Source organism: Toxotes jaculatrix, chromosome 11, assembly GCF_017976425.1.
Source record: "Toxotes jaculatrix isolate fToxJac2 chromosome 11, fToxJac2.pri, whole genome shotgun sequence".
NCBI lineage: Eukaryota > Metazoa > Chordata > Actinopteri > Toxotidae > Toxotes > Toxotes jaculatrix.
In genome coordinates this window covers 24,002,002-24,020,472 of record NC_054404.1, presented here as the reverse complement: position 1 = coordinate 24,020,472, position 18,471 = coordinate 24,002,002, and the positions used below count along the sequence as shown (strand labels likewise).

At 43.9% G+C, this 18,471-nt stretch overlaps 1 protein-coding gene across 5 annotated transcripts in view; it reads left to right on the top strand.

Annotated features, from left to right (window-relative positions):
• The window catches only part of gbf1 (golgi brefeldin A resistant guanine nucleotide exchange factor 1), a 63,036-nt gene that overhangs the window by 36,142 nt on the left and 8,423 nt on the right, over positions 1–18,471 (top strand). For all 5 annotated transcript variants that reach the window (XM_041049474.1, XM_041049473.1, XM_041049475.1 and 2 more), the window contains exons 5-26: positions 2,575–2,693; positions 2,916–3,024; positions 3,285–3,345; positions 7,085–7,139; positions 10,336–10,480; positions 10,683–10,915; positions 11,072–11,240; positions 11,437–11,648; positions 11,887–11,985; positions 12,163–12,357; positions 12,461–12,653; positions 12,829–12,966; positions 13,060–13,148; positions 13,259–13,461; positions 13,572–13,695; positions 14,118–14,243; positions 15,638–15,720; positions 16,062–16,298; positions 16,817–16,910; positions 17,697–17,873; positions 18,059–18,123; positions 18,267–18,390. In XM_041049474.1, the coding sequence (XP_040905408.1) occupies positions 2,575–2,693; positions 2,916–3,024; positions 3,285–3,345; positions 7,085–7,139; positions 10,336–10,480; positions 10,683–10,915; positions 11,072–11,240; positions 11,437–11,648; positions 11,887–11,985; positions 12,163–12,357; positions 12,461–12,653; positions 12,829–12,966; positions 13,060–13,148; positions 13,259–13,461; positions 13,572–13,695; positions 14,118–14,243; positions 15,638–15,720; positions 16,062–16,298; positions 16,817–16,910; positions 17,697–17,873; positions 18,059–18,123; positions 18,267–18,390 (3,050 nt within the window). The remainder of the gene's footprint in view (positions 1–2,574; positions 2,694–2,915; positions 3,025–3,284; positions 3,346–7,084; positions 7,140–10,335; positions 10,481–10,682; positions 10,916–11,071; positions 11,241–11,436; positions 11,649–11,886; positions 11,986–12,162; positions 12,358–12,460; positions 12,654–12,828; positions 12,967–13,059; positions 13,149–13,258; positions 13,462–13,571; positions 13,696–14,117; positions 14,244–15,637; positions 15,721–16,061; positions 16,299–16,816; positions 16,911–17,696; positions 17,874–18,058; positions 18,124–18,266; positions 18,391–18,471) is intronic.

The following is an 18,471-nucleotide window of genomic DNA, read 5'->3' as shown; positions in this document are numbered from 1 at the left end:
CCTGCTGTCCAGCCGGTGGAGTCTGCATGTTCTCCCTGTGCCTGTGTGACTGGCTTCCTTCCTCCCACAGTCCAAAGACATGCAGGTTAAGTTAATTAGCGCAGATGTGAATGTGAGCATGAACGGTCGTCTGTCTCTTTATGTCAGCCAATGTGATAGACCGGCGACCCCGCCTCTCACACAGCGTCAGCCGGGATTGGCTCCAGCTCCCCCCCCCCCCGCGACCCTTAAGGATAAGTGGTACAGCTAATGGATGGGTAGAATAATGGACTGACAAAACTGCTTAAGCATTTTGGTGTGAAGCCCTCACCACAGCACGGATGATGACAGCCGTGGATACAAATGGGAATAAAATGAAAGAATGAATTGAAAAAATAGTCCAAATTAAATAAGAGATAAAGCTATGAAAATAAACACCACCCCTTTAATAAAAATACATTTAAATAAACAGGAGGAAGATCATAATCCAAGTTCTACATTGATAAAGCTCCTGAGACAGTGAGTTGCTCATGCCACAGTCATGTCTTCATGTCTCATCATGGCATACGATCTTGGGAAACGGTAGTGCAAAAAAAAAAAAAAAAAAAACACCACCACTTACAATCAAGAAAACCCAGATCTTTAAGTATGTGCTTTTCCATGTATTTAGCGTAGTGCACAGTAGCGGTGTAGCTGAAGCTGGGAGCAGAGCAGCCCGGTTGAAAGGTGATATTGTGCTATTCAGAAGATGAACAGGTGAACAAACTCATTTTCTTCTCTGACCATGGAAAATGCGGCAGCGCCTTTTGTTTGATTTCTAAAGATGTATTGGCCCTTAAGCAGTGTGCGGCTCGAGAGCTTTTTGTGTGTGCTGCTTGCTTAAAACCAGCCACTCTGCCCTGTGTGTTCGCTCTCAATCACGCTATGGCTTTGATTTTTTTTTTTTTTTTTTTGACCAGAGTTTGATATACTTAAACTTCTTTATGTGGCAGCTGGTTCAACCCCCTATTGACTTTGCCCAAATACCCTCAGGCACGTACACACACACACACACACACACATGTTGAGCCTCTCCTTTCCTCAGTGTTATTTTAACGAGCCCCCAACCCCTCCTCCCCACCTCCAACACCCCCCCCCCCCCCAAACCTCCAAACTCCCACCCCCTTCAAAACCCCTCCTTTGGACACTGGTTGTATAGACTGTGTGCCAAGAGAAGGATTAGTGTTTTATATCACTTATGACATTCTGCTGGATCCCTCTGTGGCTCCAGTTTCTGCGTCTGGGCATTGGGTGTTTTCAGCACAACGTCCACGCTTGTTGTCGCCCTCGCCTCTGGAGGGATTTTAGCATTGCTCCGTCTCGACGGCCTTAACCACACTTAGACCAGTTTTCAACAAGTAACCAACTTCTTACTGGTATACTGTGTGCTCCAGTCCAAACTACTTGCTAAGTGGGTATTTCCCTAAGTAGTATCTTCAGTTATCCAAAGGCTTCTTGGAACCACAGGCTCCAACAGAAAGCATCAGTGTCCCTTTCCCATGTTTTCCTCATGCCAGCGTCTTCATGTTGACAGGTTGCGCTGTTGTTTTATTTGGAAAAATCTTCATCAGCACCTATTTTTTTCTCCATCTCTCCCTCCCCATCCTTCCGCTCCCTCCCCCCCCCCCTCCCTCTGCTTATTAGTTAATGGATTACTGCTCCTGAGGGCAGTGGGAAAGGAAAACAGGCTGGCTCCAGGCAGATAGCTGGCCGGGCCCGCTCGAGTTTCAAAAACACTGGCTCCTGTTGCTCTGACAGCCAATTTGTCCCCAGCCTGCCTCCAACAAAAGACCACATTTGGTCATTAGATCCCAGGGTTTGAAAGACAATGTGGATGGACCATACTAGATTTGTCTAGTTTTGTTGACACATTGAGCTGCTGGAGCTGTGTTCTTGGTCGCTGACTTTAATAACAATTATCCACACTTGTTCGATATTATCTCACTCAGTGACTTTGCCACTGAAATCGTAATGAATTAGTTGTCGGACACAGTTTTCGTTTTAATTTCCTCTCAGAAATCCAATTCAAACACTTGGAGTGTGTTTCCAGCACATGCTCTGCTACTCCGCTACACTGGATGGTGGAAATAAGTAGTGCGAAGGTGTCCCCGTTAGACTGGGAGTCCCACCACCCTGCTGTGAACTCGGTCTTCTCTGAGCAGATGTAGTAGGCATGGCAGCTGCAGATATTAACAGGCTGGTACAGATGTTCTCTTAACTCTGATGTCAGTACAGCTTGTAATATAATATTCCTATAGAATTTACTGGGACTCATTCATGGAAAGGTCCCATGAAAAAATGGACCATAGGATGCAGTATTTCCAGTATAAATGCATTCCTGTGAATTCTACAAGTAGAGGGAGGTGAACGGCACATGCTTGTTTAAAATTGTGAAGATAATTGATTCTATTTAAATAACATTTACCTGTGTACATACACTTAATGCAAATAATTTATTTTGACACTGACTCAGCTGCAGGGTAAACATTAACATGAGTTTGGATTTTCTAAATCAGCCTTTTGAGAAAACCTGTTGTGTTTCTTGCTCGTTTGCAGATGCTAACCATGAAGCCGCAGCAGAGGCCATTGAGAACATGGCAGACGCAGTCACTCATGCTAGATTTGTGGGAACGGACCCTGCCAGCGATGAAGTTGTCCTCATGAAAATCCTACAGGTACAGTACAGTGGTCTGTATTAGGCGTGGAGTTCTTTGCGTCTTAACTATATTTTTCTGTGCTGAATACAAAACATGCGTGTAGCAAAGTAGTAGTATGTTTCCTCTCACTAATTCCAGTATAGAATTATTTTCACATTTGTTCTCTTTGGGGGGGAAAAGCGCGATGAACTTGACGGATGAGACTGTGGATTTTAGTCCAGCTGTATCGTGCTGTTTCAGGTCCTGAGGACTCTGCTGCTCACGCCAGTCGGAGCCCATCTGACCAACGAGTCTGTGTGTGAGATCATGCAGTCCTGCTTCAGGATCTGCTTCGAGATGCGGCTAAGTGGTGAGTCACATCCAACATTCCTCAAACACTGTTTCTAACACCATATTTCCAGGAAGACTCACAAGCTGATGGGAAATGGTTTTACTTACTTCCCTTAGAATCACATCAACTCATACTGTGAAATATTTTAAGCAATTCCTGTGCTTAACTCACATTTTTTTTGTCTGTCCTGTCTCTCACTCTTCTCTCCACTGTATCTTTCTTCTTGATTTATTTCTGTTTGGTTCTAATGGGTTTTTTTTTCTCCTCTGTGTTTGTAGAACTCCTCAGGAAATCAGCTGAACATACACTGGTTGACATGGTGCAGCTACTGTTCTCCAGGTAAATAAATGGGACAGAGGTGGATGAAGAAGGGTGTAGATTCAATGCAGGCACATTTTGTTCAGTTATATCTTAATGTTTAGACTCCTGAAGTGGTTAGGACATAGTCCGGGAAGTTGTTTATTCTGTTGTGTTGAAATATAACACTTGTCAGGGACTGATTATTTAGGTGAATTGCCAAATTTAAATGAACCAAAAACACTTCTCGTAGGACTCAAACTGAAACATATATGCTGCTTCCGGAATATGTTTTTTTTTCCCTTCGCTCACAATAATAAGAAGAAGAAGGACAGAAAAGTGAGGAGCAATTTCGTACCTCATCACAGAAGAAGAGCAGGCCAGACTGCCGCTGTTCTCTCCCATCACCTCTGGATCACAGATTGGTGGTTTCCTGCATATATTTGTCTCTCAGGCCTCATTATTCCCCTTGAAGCTCATGAATTTCATTTTGCACTGTGCATAGGGTCAATGGGCCACACATTCACTAATGTCATAACATGATTTCTCCTTTGGCATTTAGTATGAGAGCCCTCCAACACACACACACACACACACACACACACACACACACACACACACACACACAAACTTGTACTTCTATCTTTGTTAGGACACTCATTGATATAATGCCTTCCCTAGCCCATTAACTGTCACAACTATATATCTCACCCCAACCTTTACCCAAATCTTAAACCAGGTCTTAACCCTCATACAGCTCTTTGTTTGAAGCTGTGTCAGAAAGTGAGGACCAGCCAAAATGTCGTCACCCTATATGGTCCTCATAACGATAGAAATACCAGCTCTCACACACACACACACCCACGCACACACCATCCCCATAAACCCCATCCAGGTGCATCAGAGTGCCAGTCACATTCAGTCACAGACAAAGGGATGAGCCAAGAGAGCTACACACCGTATGATCTGCATATAGATGAAGCTGGTCTCTGCTTCAACAGCAAAGCTCCCAGCCCCATAAATACTAAGAAGCATGTCTACGTGCACACACATGCACACAAACACACACATTCAGAACCAGCATTGCCAGAGATGCCAGACAGAAGCAATCAGGAAAATAAGCTACAAAAAAAAAAAAATTAAAAAAAAAGGCTTGTGCGCTCATATGAATGTGAAGGAGCACACCGAGAGAGCAAACAGAGCTCAAAATAAAGTTTTGGTGTGATCCGCCTCCCCGTCTGAAGACGTGTATGTCACTACCAAGGCTGTTTGACGCAGGATTTGTTGCAAAGTGATGGGTTATCTTCCCTCCAGTCAAGTCCAGGGTTGCTTTTTGCCAAGCTTGTCGCCATTCACTCGCGCTCCCTCCAGGCATTCTTGGCCTGTTTTTATTTATTGGCAGGACTCTTGTATGGCACCTTGTTATCCTGTCCTCTCACAAGATTTTACTGTCTGAGCATAGAAATAGAAAAAGCGCAGCAGCCAAAGTCATAAACAGAGGCATCTCTGCACATGAGCAGGAAATACAAATGTAGTGTGGGCTTTTTACTACACCCTCCTGATACTGCTCACACACATACACACACACACACACACGCCCCACATCTCATTGTGCCCACGTTCCACCCCCCCTCCCCACCCACCACTTGTCCATATACCCTATGAATGGGACTGGGTTGCCGCCCCCCCCACACCTACACCCCATCAGACAATAATGAGCAGCAGCTCTCTTCAGCTCCTCAGAAGGAGCCTTAGATTGCCTGCTGAAAGTATTAGGCATGTTAATCTGTTGGACCCACAGATCATCCAATAATCGTGCTCGCAAGACAACACTCTATTAACGCCGAGCTGATGTCAGAAGGGGGCTGCTGGCTCCTTTTTTTTTTTGTTTGTGTAGATGTGTGTGTGTGAATCGGGGAGGGGGGGGTTGACATCTCATTTTCCAGCAAAGCTTCAGAGTCCACAGAAACCCAGTGGCACACACACACACGCACACACACACTCACTCTCTCTCTCTCTTTGTGCAGTGCCCCGAGAACAGCAGCCAGCACTGCTCATCAAATGCTGGAAATGTTTATTTGTGGCTCAGGTTGAAAATGTTGAGATTATGACTGTGATATTGCCTCTTAGGCAGCTTAGGACATGTTCTTCGTTCCTTTTGTACTAATTGTCTCAGCTTTTTTTTCGGTTAAGAAAATACATCAGAGGGTCGCTCGGGGAAATTTATTAGAATACTTTAATAGTGTGGGGCGACTCACAATAGACATTTAAAAATGAAAAAAATCTGAAACATTCGCCTAAATTTTGCAGGTCTTACAGGTGGATAATTAAAAGAATCACCACACGCTTGTGATGTGTTTTCTGAGATTTTCATGAAGTTTGATCACAAATTTGGCAAATTAAGATATGTGGTGTGCACAGGACGCGTTTCACTAAAACAGTCCTTGTCATTGCGTTCTGAATTTGAAACATATTTATTTGACAAGGTTTTACCTCCAGACTCTAAACAATGTGTGACTCAGTTTTGATAGAACAAATATGTTAGGAGTTTTTTGAGTCACCTAACAGAAAAGTTTGAGTTACAGACTTTGTAATTGACTATAAGCATTGATTTTGATAATGTTTCTAACTTTACCATAGCAATACATCTTTTTGAAATTTCTCACTCCGAAACATAACCTCTTTTTAAACATGCAGTAGAAAAAAACTCCTAAAACAGTCCTTATGAGACGTCTTGTCATTTTTCTCTGTAGAACTCAATCATTATCACTCCTGCCATGAGTCTGAGCGGCCTGTAGCCTGTAGCAGGAGTCATGACATTGTGGTGTCAGAGTGCCCTCTAGTGGTCAAAGTGTGGGAAAAACCATGTAACTTGATCTGTCAAATTTACATACGTAGATTATGTGCAGTATAAAAAAGATATTGAGTTTCATTACAGTATAAGATAGTATAAGTATCTTAATTAAATAGAATGTAACCTATTAGTGGTTTTGAATTGCTTATATCAGATTTGTGTTGCTTCTACAAAAGCTAAACTAAATAAAAAACGTAACCAGATGAGATCATTTAAGTATCAAAATCAAGAACAAATCAGTCGAGGCGATGCAAGGTGGACCTGCAGGCCCATGGGTGCAATGCAAGGTTCAGTTGAGAGCAGCACAGAGATTAGAAAACGTTCCTTCAAAGTTGGAATATTTCCAATTAGTATTCCAGTGCGCGATCTAAGAAAGTGTTGTTAAGCTAGCCTGGTGTGAAACTCTGGACTTAAGAGTTTAGTGCACCTGTTCCGACTGACACCATGAGGGTCCCGAGGGTCCTTTGAAGCTACATGCAGATTGGACTTCAGCCTAAGATGAGTTTAAAAAAAAGTAGGAATAGCCTGGGAGAAGCTATTCGCATATTTCATGACTGTGCAACAGAAGCGCCACCTGGTGACCGATTGGTGTGGGCCCGCTATTTGATCTGAACGCTGTTTGAAACACTTTGGTAGCAACTGAGTGAAGAATTGTGGAGATATAGATGTTAACTGATTTAGCATATTTTAAAAAATAAAATAAAGTGACTTACAGACTTACAAATTGATTCTAGGTTGCAGTGAGGCAAACCTTTGTCACAATCTTTTGTGTGCACCTTTCTATACATCCCCATGCAAATTTCACTTCCATAACTTTTATGGTATATGCTGCAGTACCACACCGCTTTTAACAATGGAAGAATAAAAACCTGAGTGTCTGTCACTTCAGTTCTTCACTAAATTTGATGTTTTTTTTTTGTCTTGCAGACTACCCCAATTCAAAGAAGAGGCCAAGAGCTACGTGGGTGCCAACATGAAGAAGGTAACAGGACTGAGATATTGAATGTGTTGGCTTACTGTTATTGTGGTGTTTTTCTCCCTTTTTCTCATTATCATTGTGCAGTTTTATAGGTTTCTGTCTGAACATTCTGTCTGTGGCTGTGAAATACAGTTAAGAACGTAGAAGCATCACTTCACTGACTGAGAGATGTGAACATGTCCTAATTACCAAGATCAGCCACATCATCCCTGCATATTGTAATCAGTTGTACTTGACCTCATTTTAGGTAAAGTGATCTTGACTTGTGAAACAGTAGTAGTGTAATTAAGGACTCAGAGTATGGAGAAACCTTAATACAGCAGTTTATGGCTCTTCTTTCTTATTTAGTCTGATTTCTGCCCTCTCAGTCCACTTTTGCTTTTTGGAACATTTAGCCTTTGGTTTGACTGGCTCATCTCTCTGTGTCTGCCTGTTTTCCTTTCCATGGATCCCAACCTATATGGTGGATACTCTGGATCTTAATTGTGTGCAGACTCACCTAAGTAAATGAGTACTTAAATGGCCCAAATGATTGGCCCACTGTCATAGTTCACTAAACACAGGCAGCGTTACTAGAACCTCTTTGTGTGAGTGCATTACAGTGCACTGGCTTGTTGTGTGTCAGGGTATTGAAAGTAGTTTTCATGTCTTTTCAAGTTATTAAAATCATCAGTGAACTAATTCTGTAAGCTATTAAACAGTTTTTCTAATATTTCCATCATTACACAGTGACTGTCCAAATACTTCATGATCTTTTCAACACTTGGTTATAAAACAACATAATCCATGTTTGTTGCTTGATCTCTCGCAACACATAGCACATGCAGGAAGTTAAATGAGTAATTAGGAACAAGTAGAACACATCAGGGCGGGACAAACATTCACATAAGGGGGGAAGCCTACTGCTTTTGTAGACATTATTGTTTTTATTATTATTGTTGTTGTTATCCCTCCTCTTAATTGCATGTTCGATGGGCTTGGGTTGCTCGAAATCTCACCACCATTGTTACGTTAGAACCGGCCAAAATTTCCCAGGTCTCACACATGCACTCATACCACTATACTGGTACCAGTATACTGGTATGAGTGCATGAATTGTGCATGATCGTGCCTTGTTCACACATATGGTCACATACTTTGGAGATGTGGATTTCAAACAGGACGTGATTAAACATGCTGAGCAGTGTAGCGTGGGGCAGTTGTCAAAGATTCAACAGGCCATGGTAACACGTCGCACAGGAAGTAGACTGCTTGTCCATGTGTTGGTGTAGTGACAACATGACCAGTGTGTCAAGTTACAGTGTAAGCTTTCAAATGTGGCATCCTCTTCACCTCTGGAGCTCGATCCATACTCGATAATAGCAGCCTTGGACAAGTCACACAGAGTTTTATGTTTTTATCTGATGATTTTCAAAACACAAACCATTTACAAAATGGTTTCGCCAGAGCTTTTCAGTGGGAATATTACAGGACCACGCCCCCCCTCCCCCATGTGGTGTATGAGTCTGTCCCAGGCAAGGCCAGGCCGAAATTGGCTTTTAGTGTAGCTGATTTCTTTCAGCTTTTCCACTATCGTTTCTGCTGCAGCTCATACTAATGAAAATAAGCTACATACAGTATAAATATACCCTATCACCAGATTTTCCCTGTCTTGCTGTTTTGTTTGAATGGCTGTCACGTTGCTGGTGTTTATGTGAGACCTGAATATTGAGCTGGAAGCGGTTGTTCCAGCGGTTGCTGCTTTTTTGCATGATCTGCCTGCTCATCCACTCCCACCGCCTGCTCATTAGCTGGGTCCTCATTCTTCTAGTGGGGTTAGACTATATAGTGGCTGTGTATCTTATGTCTCAAAACCCTGTGAACCCATGTTAGGGTCCCCTCACCCCTGCCATTATCATAGACATTGATGCCCGAGTGTGTTATGTGTTGGTCGCACTGCTTGACATGTTACTCATCACTAATCACGGGCACCTGTCCGCTCCCCTTCTCTTCTGAGGCTTACAATATCTTGTGGAAAAACAAACGAGTGCAGGTAAGGAAGATAACTTCAAGTATTAAGGCTGGAGAATCTCTCCCTATTACCTTTCCCCTGTCCTTTTTTTATAGACCTCACTAACCTCCCACTTCTTCAGTCTGTAAACTTGGCAAGAAGAAGCAACTTGACATGTGCTGTATTTAAGAAATGATCATCTGTTATCAAAGAACAAAGCAACCTGCGTTGATGATTCTGGACGAGTCTTTATCACGCGAAACATAGTTCACTATGACGTGTCTTGTGTTTGTGAATGCTCGTATTATATTTGTATTGTTATGGAATTTTGTTGAGTCATCTTTTTTAGTTTACACCCTCATGCATATGTCTCAGCCTCTGTATACCATGCCACCCACATGCTTTCTCATCTCCTGCAGGATAGAGCATGTCTCAGTAGATTTATGTCTGTGTTTTAAAAAAAGGTTAGATCCCATCATGAAACAGATTTAAAAGAGTGTCTGAAACCGTAAATGGTTCGCATCAATAAACACAAACACACCGATAATAACAGCACCCCACATTAAAACAGAATAAGTGGCCGTGGCTCTTCTTGGTGTACAACAGTTGTGTGCATGTCCTGTTTATGCTATGCTGTTTTTTTTTTTTTTTTTTTTCCTGTGCATTGTCTTCTGAAATTCTGTTAATCCACTGCTGAAGCTGTGTTTATTTTTCCCTTTTAATGAAATAGGATGTTCTCTTTTGAACCTCACTCCGTAAAATGATATAACTCATGTCTCAGAGAACACTGGTTATCTTGGTATCTTCATATCTTTTTTATGTGCATCTACCCTTTGCACCCCAGTTATATTATACAAGATGATTAGTCCAGGGGTATGTCTGCTTCAGCTTTATTTGCATGATCATAATTAACCGTAGTGTAGCACGCTGTGCAAGGTTAGCAGTGTAAGTATGAGACAGCTCTGTACGTAGCTTTGTTAATGCTGTGGGAGGGAAATAATGCAGCCGGATCCAAATCATTATTCCATGCATTCTTCTTCCTTGTCAAAACTTCCCACATTACCCATAGTGCCACTTGAATGCCAGCATCAATCAGAGTCTCGTGCAGTGCCAGCAGTGGCTAACGTAGCCTGAAGCGCAGATAAGGAGACTGCTGCGTCGATCTGGTACGCTCCCCTCTTACTCAGTGATCCGCTCTGTTTCCTCTAGCTGAAGATGCGCGCCGGTGGAATGAGCGAGTCATCCAAATGGAAGAAGCAGAAACGCTCGCCGAGGCCTCCTCGCCACATGGTCCGAAGTCCCTCAGGTCAGATAGACCCGACCCAGTCCGGCTCCCTCAGCAACAACCTTTCAGGTTAGAGACACTCTGGTGTAATAATACATCAGGACTATTTTTTAAGCAAACAAATGCGTAAGGAATCTGTGGTGGACCTTTAATGAAATCAGAAGATTATCATTGTCATCCTTGAGAGAAACATACTGCCCACTGTGCATGTGAGCAAATGGTGAAACACGTCATTTTTACACCATGGCGTGACCGCGTCTCTTTCGTTTAGGTGGTGTCCCGTTCATTGAGCAAGGCTTGTCCACCTCCAGCTTACCAGCCTCAGACAGCGCTGCCTCATCCATCTCCAGCCCTACAACCACAGACAGTGGCCTCGACCCTTGCTCCAAAGCCACCTCCAGGGAAGACCTCTCTGACTTGGACCAGTGTAGCTCATCCGCAAACACCCCTAGCACTGCTACCGCCACACTCTCTGGGACTGAGCACGGCTCTCCAGATGCACAGGTGAGGCCGTTTGGAATAGACAGTGTTCATAAGACAAATCATCTCTTTGCTCAAGATCTGTTTTGTTTTGTTTTTTTTTCACCACAAGCATTGTTCTTAATTTGGTCAACTTTCAGGATGGTTTATGATCCGTGTTCCTTTTCCATTTGTGTTTAGTCTGAGGGCAGGCGGGTCGAGCCAGCTCCGTCGGCCTCAGTGGAGTCCATCCCTGAGGTTCTGGAGGACAAAGACTCCATTGCAGAGCAGTCGGATAACACCTCTGTCCATGACATGGACTATGTCAACCCTCGAGGAGTCCGTTTCACGCAGTCCACACAAAGAGATGGTATGAATACTGAAGGTTACGCCTCTGGTTTCTCTTGTGCTGCTGCTTCGTGCCACGATTCCCCAGCATGAAACGATTACACAAAAACCGTTGTTACTCCTGCTTTACAAACAGACAGTTACTTTTGATAATCCTTGAGCTGAGGCCATTTTCTTTACCTGTCAGATCTCAGTCCTCCTCTTTACCTCTCTTTTAGGAGCGTCCCTCATCCCTTATGGCCTCCCATGTCTCAGGGAGCTCTTTCGCTTCCTGATCTCACTGACCAACCCCCACGACCGCCACAACACTGACGCCATGATGCACATGGGGCTGCAGCTGCTGACTGTAGCGCTTGAGTCGGCACACATTGCTAACTACCAGTCCTTACTAGGATTAGTCAAAGATGAGCTCTGCAGACATCTCTTCCAGGTAAAGAAATAAGAATGCTAGCTCAGGGGCTGCGGCTGTGCATGAGTTTTGTGTTCAAAATGTCCTTGAAATTATGTGCAGCACAGTGTCAACAATTTTTTTCCATCAGTCTTTCATTCAAGTCCAAGTTGGATCAGGCAGTCAGTGGCTATAAATGACATGTATTAAATCCGAAATGATATTTGGAGAAAGTCGATTCGTATTCTGATGCATCACATCGCTCCCGTCTGTGCTGCAGCTGCTGAGTGTTGACCGTATGAACCTGTACGCTTCCTCCATACGAGTTTGCTTCTTGCTTTTCGAAAGCATGAGAGTACATCTGAAGTTTCAGCTCGAGGTAAGCAGTTGTTATTAGAATTTATTTTTTTCCCCCCATAAAAATCATCTTTATGTTTATGTCATCAATTGACTGTGACCTTGAGTAACTCATATGCTAGTTGCTCCAGATTTATTATGGTAAAAACGGATCCTAAGGCCTGATAATCACTGTCCTGTGTGTGCGCCGCACTGGCAGATGTACCTAAAGAAACTGATGGACATCATCACATCAGAGAACGTTAAGATGCCCTATGAGATGAAGGAAATGGCTCTGGAGGCTCTGGTCCAGCTGTGGAGGATCCCCAGCTTTGTCACTGAGCTGTACATCAACTATGACTGTGACTTTTACTGCTCCAATCTGTTCGAAGACCTCACCAAGCTGCTGTCCAAGGTAACACTTCTAAGCTTATGGATTGACTGGGGAAAAAAACATGGCTACATGTCACATGAATGTGGATGATATTTTTATTTTTTTTCCCCCACCCTTGCTACAGAATGCATTCCCAGTGTCAGGGCAGCTCTACACCACCCACCTCCTTTCTCTGGAGGCTCTGCTCACGGTGATCGACAGCACTGAAGCCTACTGCCAGGCCAAAGTTCTCAACAGCGCTGCTCAACAAGACCAGTCAGAAGCGCTGCTGGTGGAGGGAGACGGCTCAACTAAAAGCGGCACTGACGCCACAACTGGTATACACTCCCCTGCACATCTGAGTATCACAGTGTAGACCAAAATCAACATGAATAACATTTAAAGACTTGAAATAAGAACAGAGATGTCAGACATCAGTAGGCTCAGTGCAAAAATGCCAGTGTCAGCCTGGATAGTTTTTTTTGACAGAACGTGTTTTCCTTCTGTTTTCAGATGTGAACATACAGGGCAATACCAATGGTACGAGTCTCCCACAATCTGAGAACGCACCAGTGTGTCCACCGACCAGTGGACATCTGATGGCAGAGAAGATGAAACTAGGTGTCCAGGATCAAGGAGACAGTGATGCCGGTGAGAGTTTGGTCTCCGTCACAGTTGTGCTTTTCTTCCTGGATGGAAACGATAAGTTGAAGCTGCTATAAATTTCCCTTCCTTTTTATCCAGCGGAGAGGAGAGCCCCGAAGAAGCCTCAGCGCTTCTCCTCGTACTTACCTGATTCCCAGGAACTGATGGACATTAGAACAAAGAAAAAGGTGAGCGGTGTTGACAGACCTAGATTAGTTTTATAACATTACACATCACCACAGCCGATTATGAAATCTACCGCTGCACCTTCAGACCGCTTTGCTTGTCGTGCGTCCAGCTGCTGATCACAGGCACAGAGCAGTTTAACCAGAAGCCCAAGAAGGGAATCCAGTTCCTGCAGGAGAAGGGCCTCCTCAATAACCCCATGGACAACAACCAGGTGGCCCAGTGGCTCAGAGAAAACCCTCGACTGGACAAAAAGATGATCGGCGAGTACGTCAGCGATCGCAAAAACATGGAGCTCCTGGACAGCTTTGTGAGGTAGCGTGAAATGTTTTCTTTACAATCTGGTCTTTAAAGGGTGCGGAGGTTTTTGGTTCCCATGGTGCTTTGAGGGTGTTTGGTGTTCATAATGTGAATCTTTTTGGCAGCACATTCGCCTTCCAGGGGCTTCGCATCGATGAGGCCCTGCGGCTCTACTTGGAGGCCTTTAGATTACCTGGAGAGGCTCCTGTCATCCAGAGACTCCTGGAAACCTTCACAGACAACTGGCATGTAAGGCACATTTTCCTCAGCCTCTAAAAAAAAAAAAAAAAAAAAATGTCTCCACAGTTCTTTATCATGGATCAGCAGCATCTCGTCACTCAGGTTAATATAGAACAAAGTTTGTAGCATCTGACTTCTCAAAATAGCTTTGGAGGAGCCATGTGACCTGGAAAGGATTCGTAGGAAAGGCCTTTTCTTAGGCTGACCACATGCACACAATTAGTAGCCTTGAAAAAGAGCTGATGAGTCATGTTAGGCAGTGACACTGTAAATGAGGTTTCCACTCTGTGGGGGTCACGGGAATATCAGCAAGGCGATAGTCAGTGGAGCCACAAGGTTAGCTGTTCTTCTGTAACACACAGTAAACCAGTCCTCTGATTTGGTGTTTGCTTAGAGACAGTATATTGTGTCTTTGTGTGTGTGTTTTGCAGAAAGTGAACGGCTCTCCCTTCATGAGCAACGACGCAGGCTTTGCCTTGGCCTACGCCATCATAATGCTGAACACTGACCAGCATAACCACAATGTCCGCAAGCAGAACATCCCCATGACTGTAGAGGTGAGTGATCACACACGTGTGTGTGTGTGATTTCTTGTCATCGACCAATAAGAGCTGAATGTGTTTATGTGTCTTTATCCTGCCAAAACAAACGTTTGTGATGATTTCATTCGGAAAAGGGGCAACAAACTGCTCTCTGTTCCTACATCTATTTTCTTCCTCTGACTGGGACATGCCACCATTTGTGTGTGTGTGTGTGATAGCATGACATTCCCCTGTGAGTGCTAGAATTTGCACCGGTGCAAGCTTGGCGGCTCAGAAAGCCCAGAGCATAGCAGCTGTAGCCAGTGGTGGTCCGTCTGAGAGGTGAACTCATCCTAAACAGGCGGCGGCGGGGGGAGGCGGTGGGGGAGGGTTTTTGCTCTGTCTCTGTCTCTCTCTCTTCATCTGTGGCCACTGTTTTTTCTGTCTTTGATTGACAGGGGGTGAAGACTAAACAGAGTGTCGGGGGCAGATTGTGGGTCAGCCACTCGCACTGACAAACAATAGCAAGCACTTTCTCTCTGTCTCGCTCTCTTTTATAACACACATGACTGGTGGGGTTGATCTTTCTTGAGACGAGTCATACCTCATCATACAGCTGTTGAACTGAGTTGTGGTTTGGTTAAAAAAAAAAAGTAGAAAAGCAAAGAGCTTACTGACCTCTATGTTCAGACAGACAGAACAGGCAGAGACGTCCACACAATAGTTTGGAGTGGGGGCAATAAAAGTGGCGCCGAGCACTTCACTTACTTAGCAACTTGCAATGCCTGTAGTATTCACCACGGCATGTGTTGGCAGGGTGTTCAAAAAAAGCGTTCCCAGAATCACTGTCTCTAAATCAGATCTTTATCCCAAGGATCTCACAGTGCGATGACATGTGCTGAGTGAGGTACAGGTGAGGGCAGTGGGGTAATGTTCATTCTGTCCATAAAACACTCGGCGCTGCTCGATTTGGCCGCGCGCATGTGTGTGTTGTCCCTGATATGAGCGTAACGAATAGAGGCATGATCCTCTGCAGCCTCCTGCTCTCCTCTCTGTGTGTGTGTGTGTGTGTGTGCGTGTGTGTGTGATCCTGTTTCTCCCTTTCAGACCTGCCAATAGGACAAACCCAAGTCCCGGGCATGAAAGCGAGCCTTGAGGCTGTCAGTCATCGCCGGGGCATTATGTTTATTTACAGGAGGCTCTTGGCTCTAATCCCTGTTTTCCTAAAGCTTCAGCTGAAGTGTATTAAGTGACACATAATGAGTGCGTTTCCACCCGAAGCCTTATTAATTGTTGATTTGATGCTCAGTTAAGGAAGCCCTGAGTGACAGAGGCCTTAGCTGTCTGAGCTAAGCTCCTGTGTTGAGATGACAGGACACACACAGGCTTAATCATTCCACTAACCGCCGTGTCTTTTATCTTTAAAACAGCAATTCAAGAAAAATCTGAAGGGAGTCAACGGAAACAAAGACTTTGACCAGGACATGTTGGAGGACATCTACAATGCTATCAAGTAAGCTGCCGTCACTCTGTGTAGGCAGTACAGTAATGTTAGTTATCTCATATCTATCTCTAAGTTATCTCTTATGTTGTGATTTCAAAAAAAGTTTTTCTTGTCAAGAAAACCTATGACGAAATGTTGTCTTAATAAAGGTTAGGTTTTCTTTTCAGGTGATGTTAGTTCTAAAATGTTTGGACGCACCTGTAAACTAAAGCTGGGATTGTTTACAGTGGCTTTAACATGCAGGAGGCCAGTCTGAGTCAGCACCGTCGGACTCTGTCACTGACTGCTAGCTACAGCGGCTAAGAAGCACAAGTGTTAAGTTTTTTTTTGTTTTTTTTTCCCCTCTGTAGGAATGAAGAGATTGTGATGCCAGATGAGCAGACAGGTTTAGTGAAGGAGAACTATGTATGGAGTGTGTTGCTACACCGCGGAGCTACGACCGAGGGTGTTTTCCTCCACGTGCCACCCGGCAGCTACGACCATGACCTGTTCACCATGACCTGGGGTCCCACCATCGCTGCCCTCTCCTACGTCTTTGACAAGAGCCTGGACGACAGCATCATCCAGAAAGCCATTACTGGCTTCAGGTAAACAAATTTCAAAGCGTCAGCAGCTAAAGTGTTGTGGAACAGGGAGAATACTTTGAATAAGGATTTAAATATACAGCCACACACCGTGAAACAGCCCTCATGTGTCCTCTTCGAATCGTCTTCTATAGTTCTGGAACAAAATGTCCTCAAATACTGGAGTAGTTAGTAGTTGTAGAACTTTCTGTCAGTCACAGGCAGGCTGTGGCTCATCTGTCTCATTGTACTGTTGAGTAAAGGTGCATTAGGACGAGCATCATTTCAAAATGACGGCACACCGTTCCGTTATCCTTGGTCTCTGCTTCTGATTTTTTAAAATGGGAAAACCCTATGGCTGTACTGGGAATACTGTTACATTATCACGGTTATGGACTTGAAGTTCAGGGCTGCCAGTGAATGAAATCTATCTGCCTCTGTTCAGCAGCAGACCAGACCTTTACAACTGAAATCCTCCAGAATGCAGTGTCGTGTTTGTCCGGTTTTCATGTGCATAGTCACGTGTGTTTGTTTCTTTGCAGGAAATGTGCAATGATAGCGGCTCACTACGGCTTCAGTGACGTGTTTGACAATTTGATCATCTCTCTCTGCAAGTTCACCACTCTGAGCAGTGAGGTGAGGTCCAACTTGGTTCACCAATACAGAGTGCAGAGGTCCAATTTTAGGTTGCTGTTATTTTTCACACTTGAACATATAGTAATAAAATGTTATTTTTCTAATTAACTGAAGGATTTGATTGTAATTTGAGCTCGCATTTGTGGAAAATCTGGTTATGGCGACATCCTCTTCGGATGTGGTGATGTGATGCTTATAATTTCATTTGGTTTATTCTAGAATTTATTTAGATGAGCCTTGAAAAGGCAAGACAGAGTATGAAATATTATTCCCTTCTCTGAGTAAAGGATGATACTGTAGAAACATGCAACGCAGCAACAACAAAGCAAAAAGGAAAAAGACAACACAATGCAAATACACAGATCCACATCTACATGCCTACACACCAGTATCAATAGCTCTCACTAAAGACGACACTGAGGTTGCCTCATGAAGGTCTGAGGACTTAATCTATTAAAAAATAAATAAATAAAAAATAAAATTATATATATATATATATATATATATATATATATATATTTTTTTTTTTTTTTTCCATCACTTAATACCTTCTCCTCAGTATTATTTTAGGTAAAGGTGAGAAATTCTGTTCTATCTGCTGTTAAAAAGCCTTAAATATATAATTTCAGATTTTAAAAAGGATAACAGAAAGATAGTTTACTGATCACCACTCAAAATGAAAGAAAGCGCCCTTCTGTTTTTTATGCTGTATGATAGAAAACCGTACAAACACACAGTAACTGTGCGAGCATGATTGTTTTATTGGTGTGCCCTCTCCTCCCGCAGTCTGTGGAAAACCTTCCCACAGTGTTTGGCAGCAACGGCAAGGCACAGACAGCAGCCAAAACAGTGTTTGACCTCGCCCATCGGCACGGCAACATCCTGAGGGAGGGCTGGAAGAACATCATGGACTCCATGCTGCAGCTGTTCAGAGCCAAGCTCCTGCCCAAAGCCATGGTTGAGGTCAGGACTCCATTTCTAACCTCTAAACACTCTTTTCCATTCTGTCACTGATTGGTGACTGTTATGAAAACACTGCAGATACAAATATCTGTGCTGTAGCTTCTGTTTCAAAGAAAGAGACTGCTTTCTCTGTACTCTGCTGCCACCTACTGTTCAGTGCTCTGACACCGTGCTTGTTGCCTCAGGTGGAGGATTTTGTGGAGCCAAATGGGAAAATTTCTCTTCAACGAGAGGAAACGCCTTCAAATCGGTACGCACACGCACACATCTCATCTGCCCTCTGCATTAGAAGATAATGGGAAAATGTTGTCAGGTTATCACAGGTTATGAAATGTATTTAACTGAACCGTCCTGACGGTAAAAACTGAACGCTCCTCCTCTGTTGCCTGTCAGCGGTGAGTCTGCCGTGTTGAGTTTTGTGAACTGGCTGACGCTGAGCGGGGCCGAGCAGTCGGGACTCAGAGGCCCATCCAACGAAAACCAGGAGGCCAAGCAGGCTGCCATTCTCTGCATAAAGGTACCGAGCACTGAGCATGACGCCTCGACACTGTCTGAAGCTTGCTAATAATCTGCTCTGTGTTAGAGAGTGTAGTAGTTG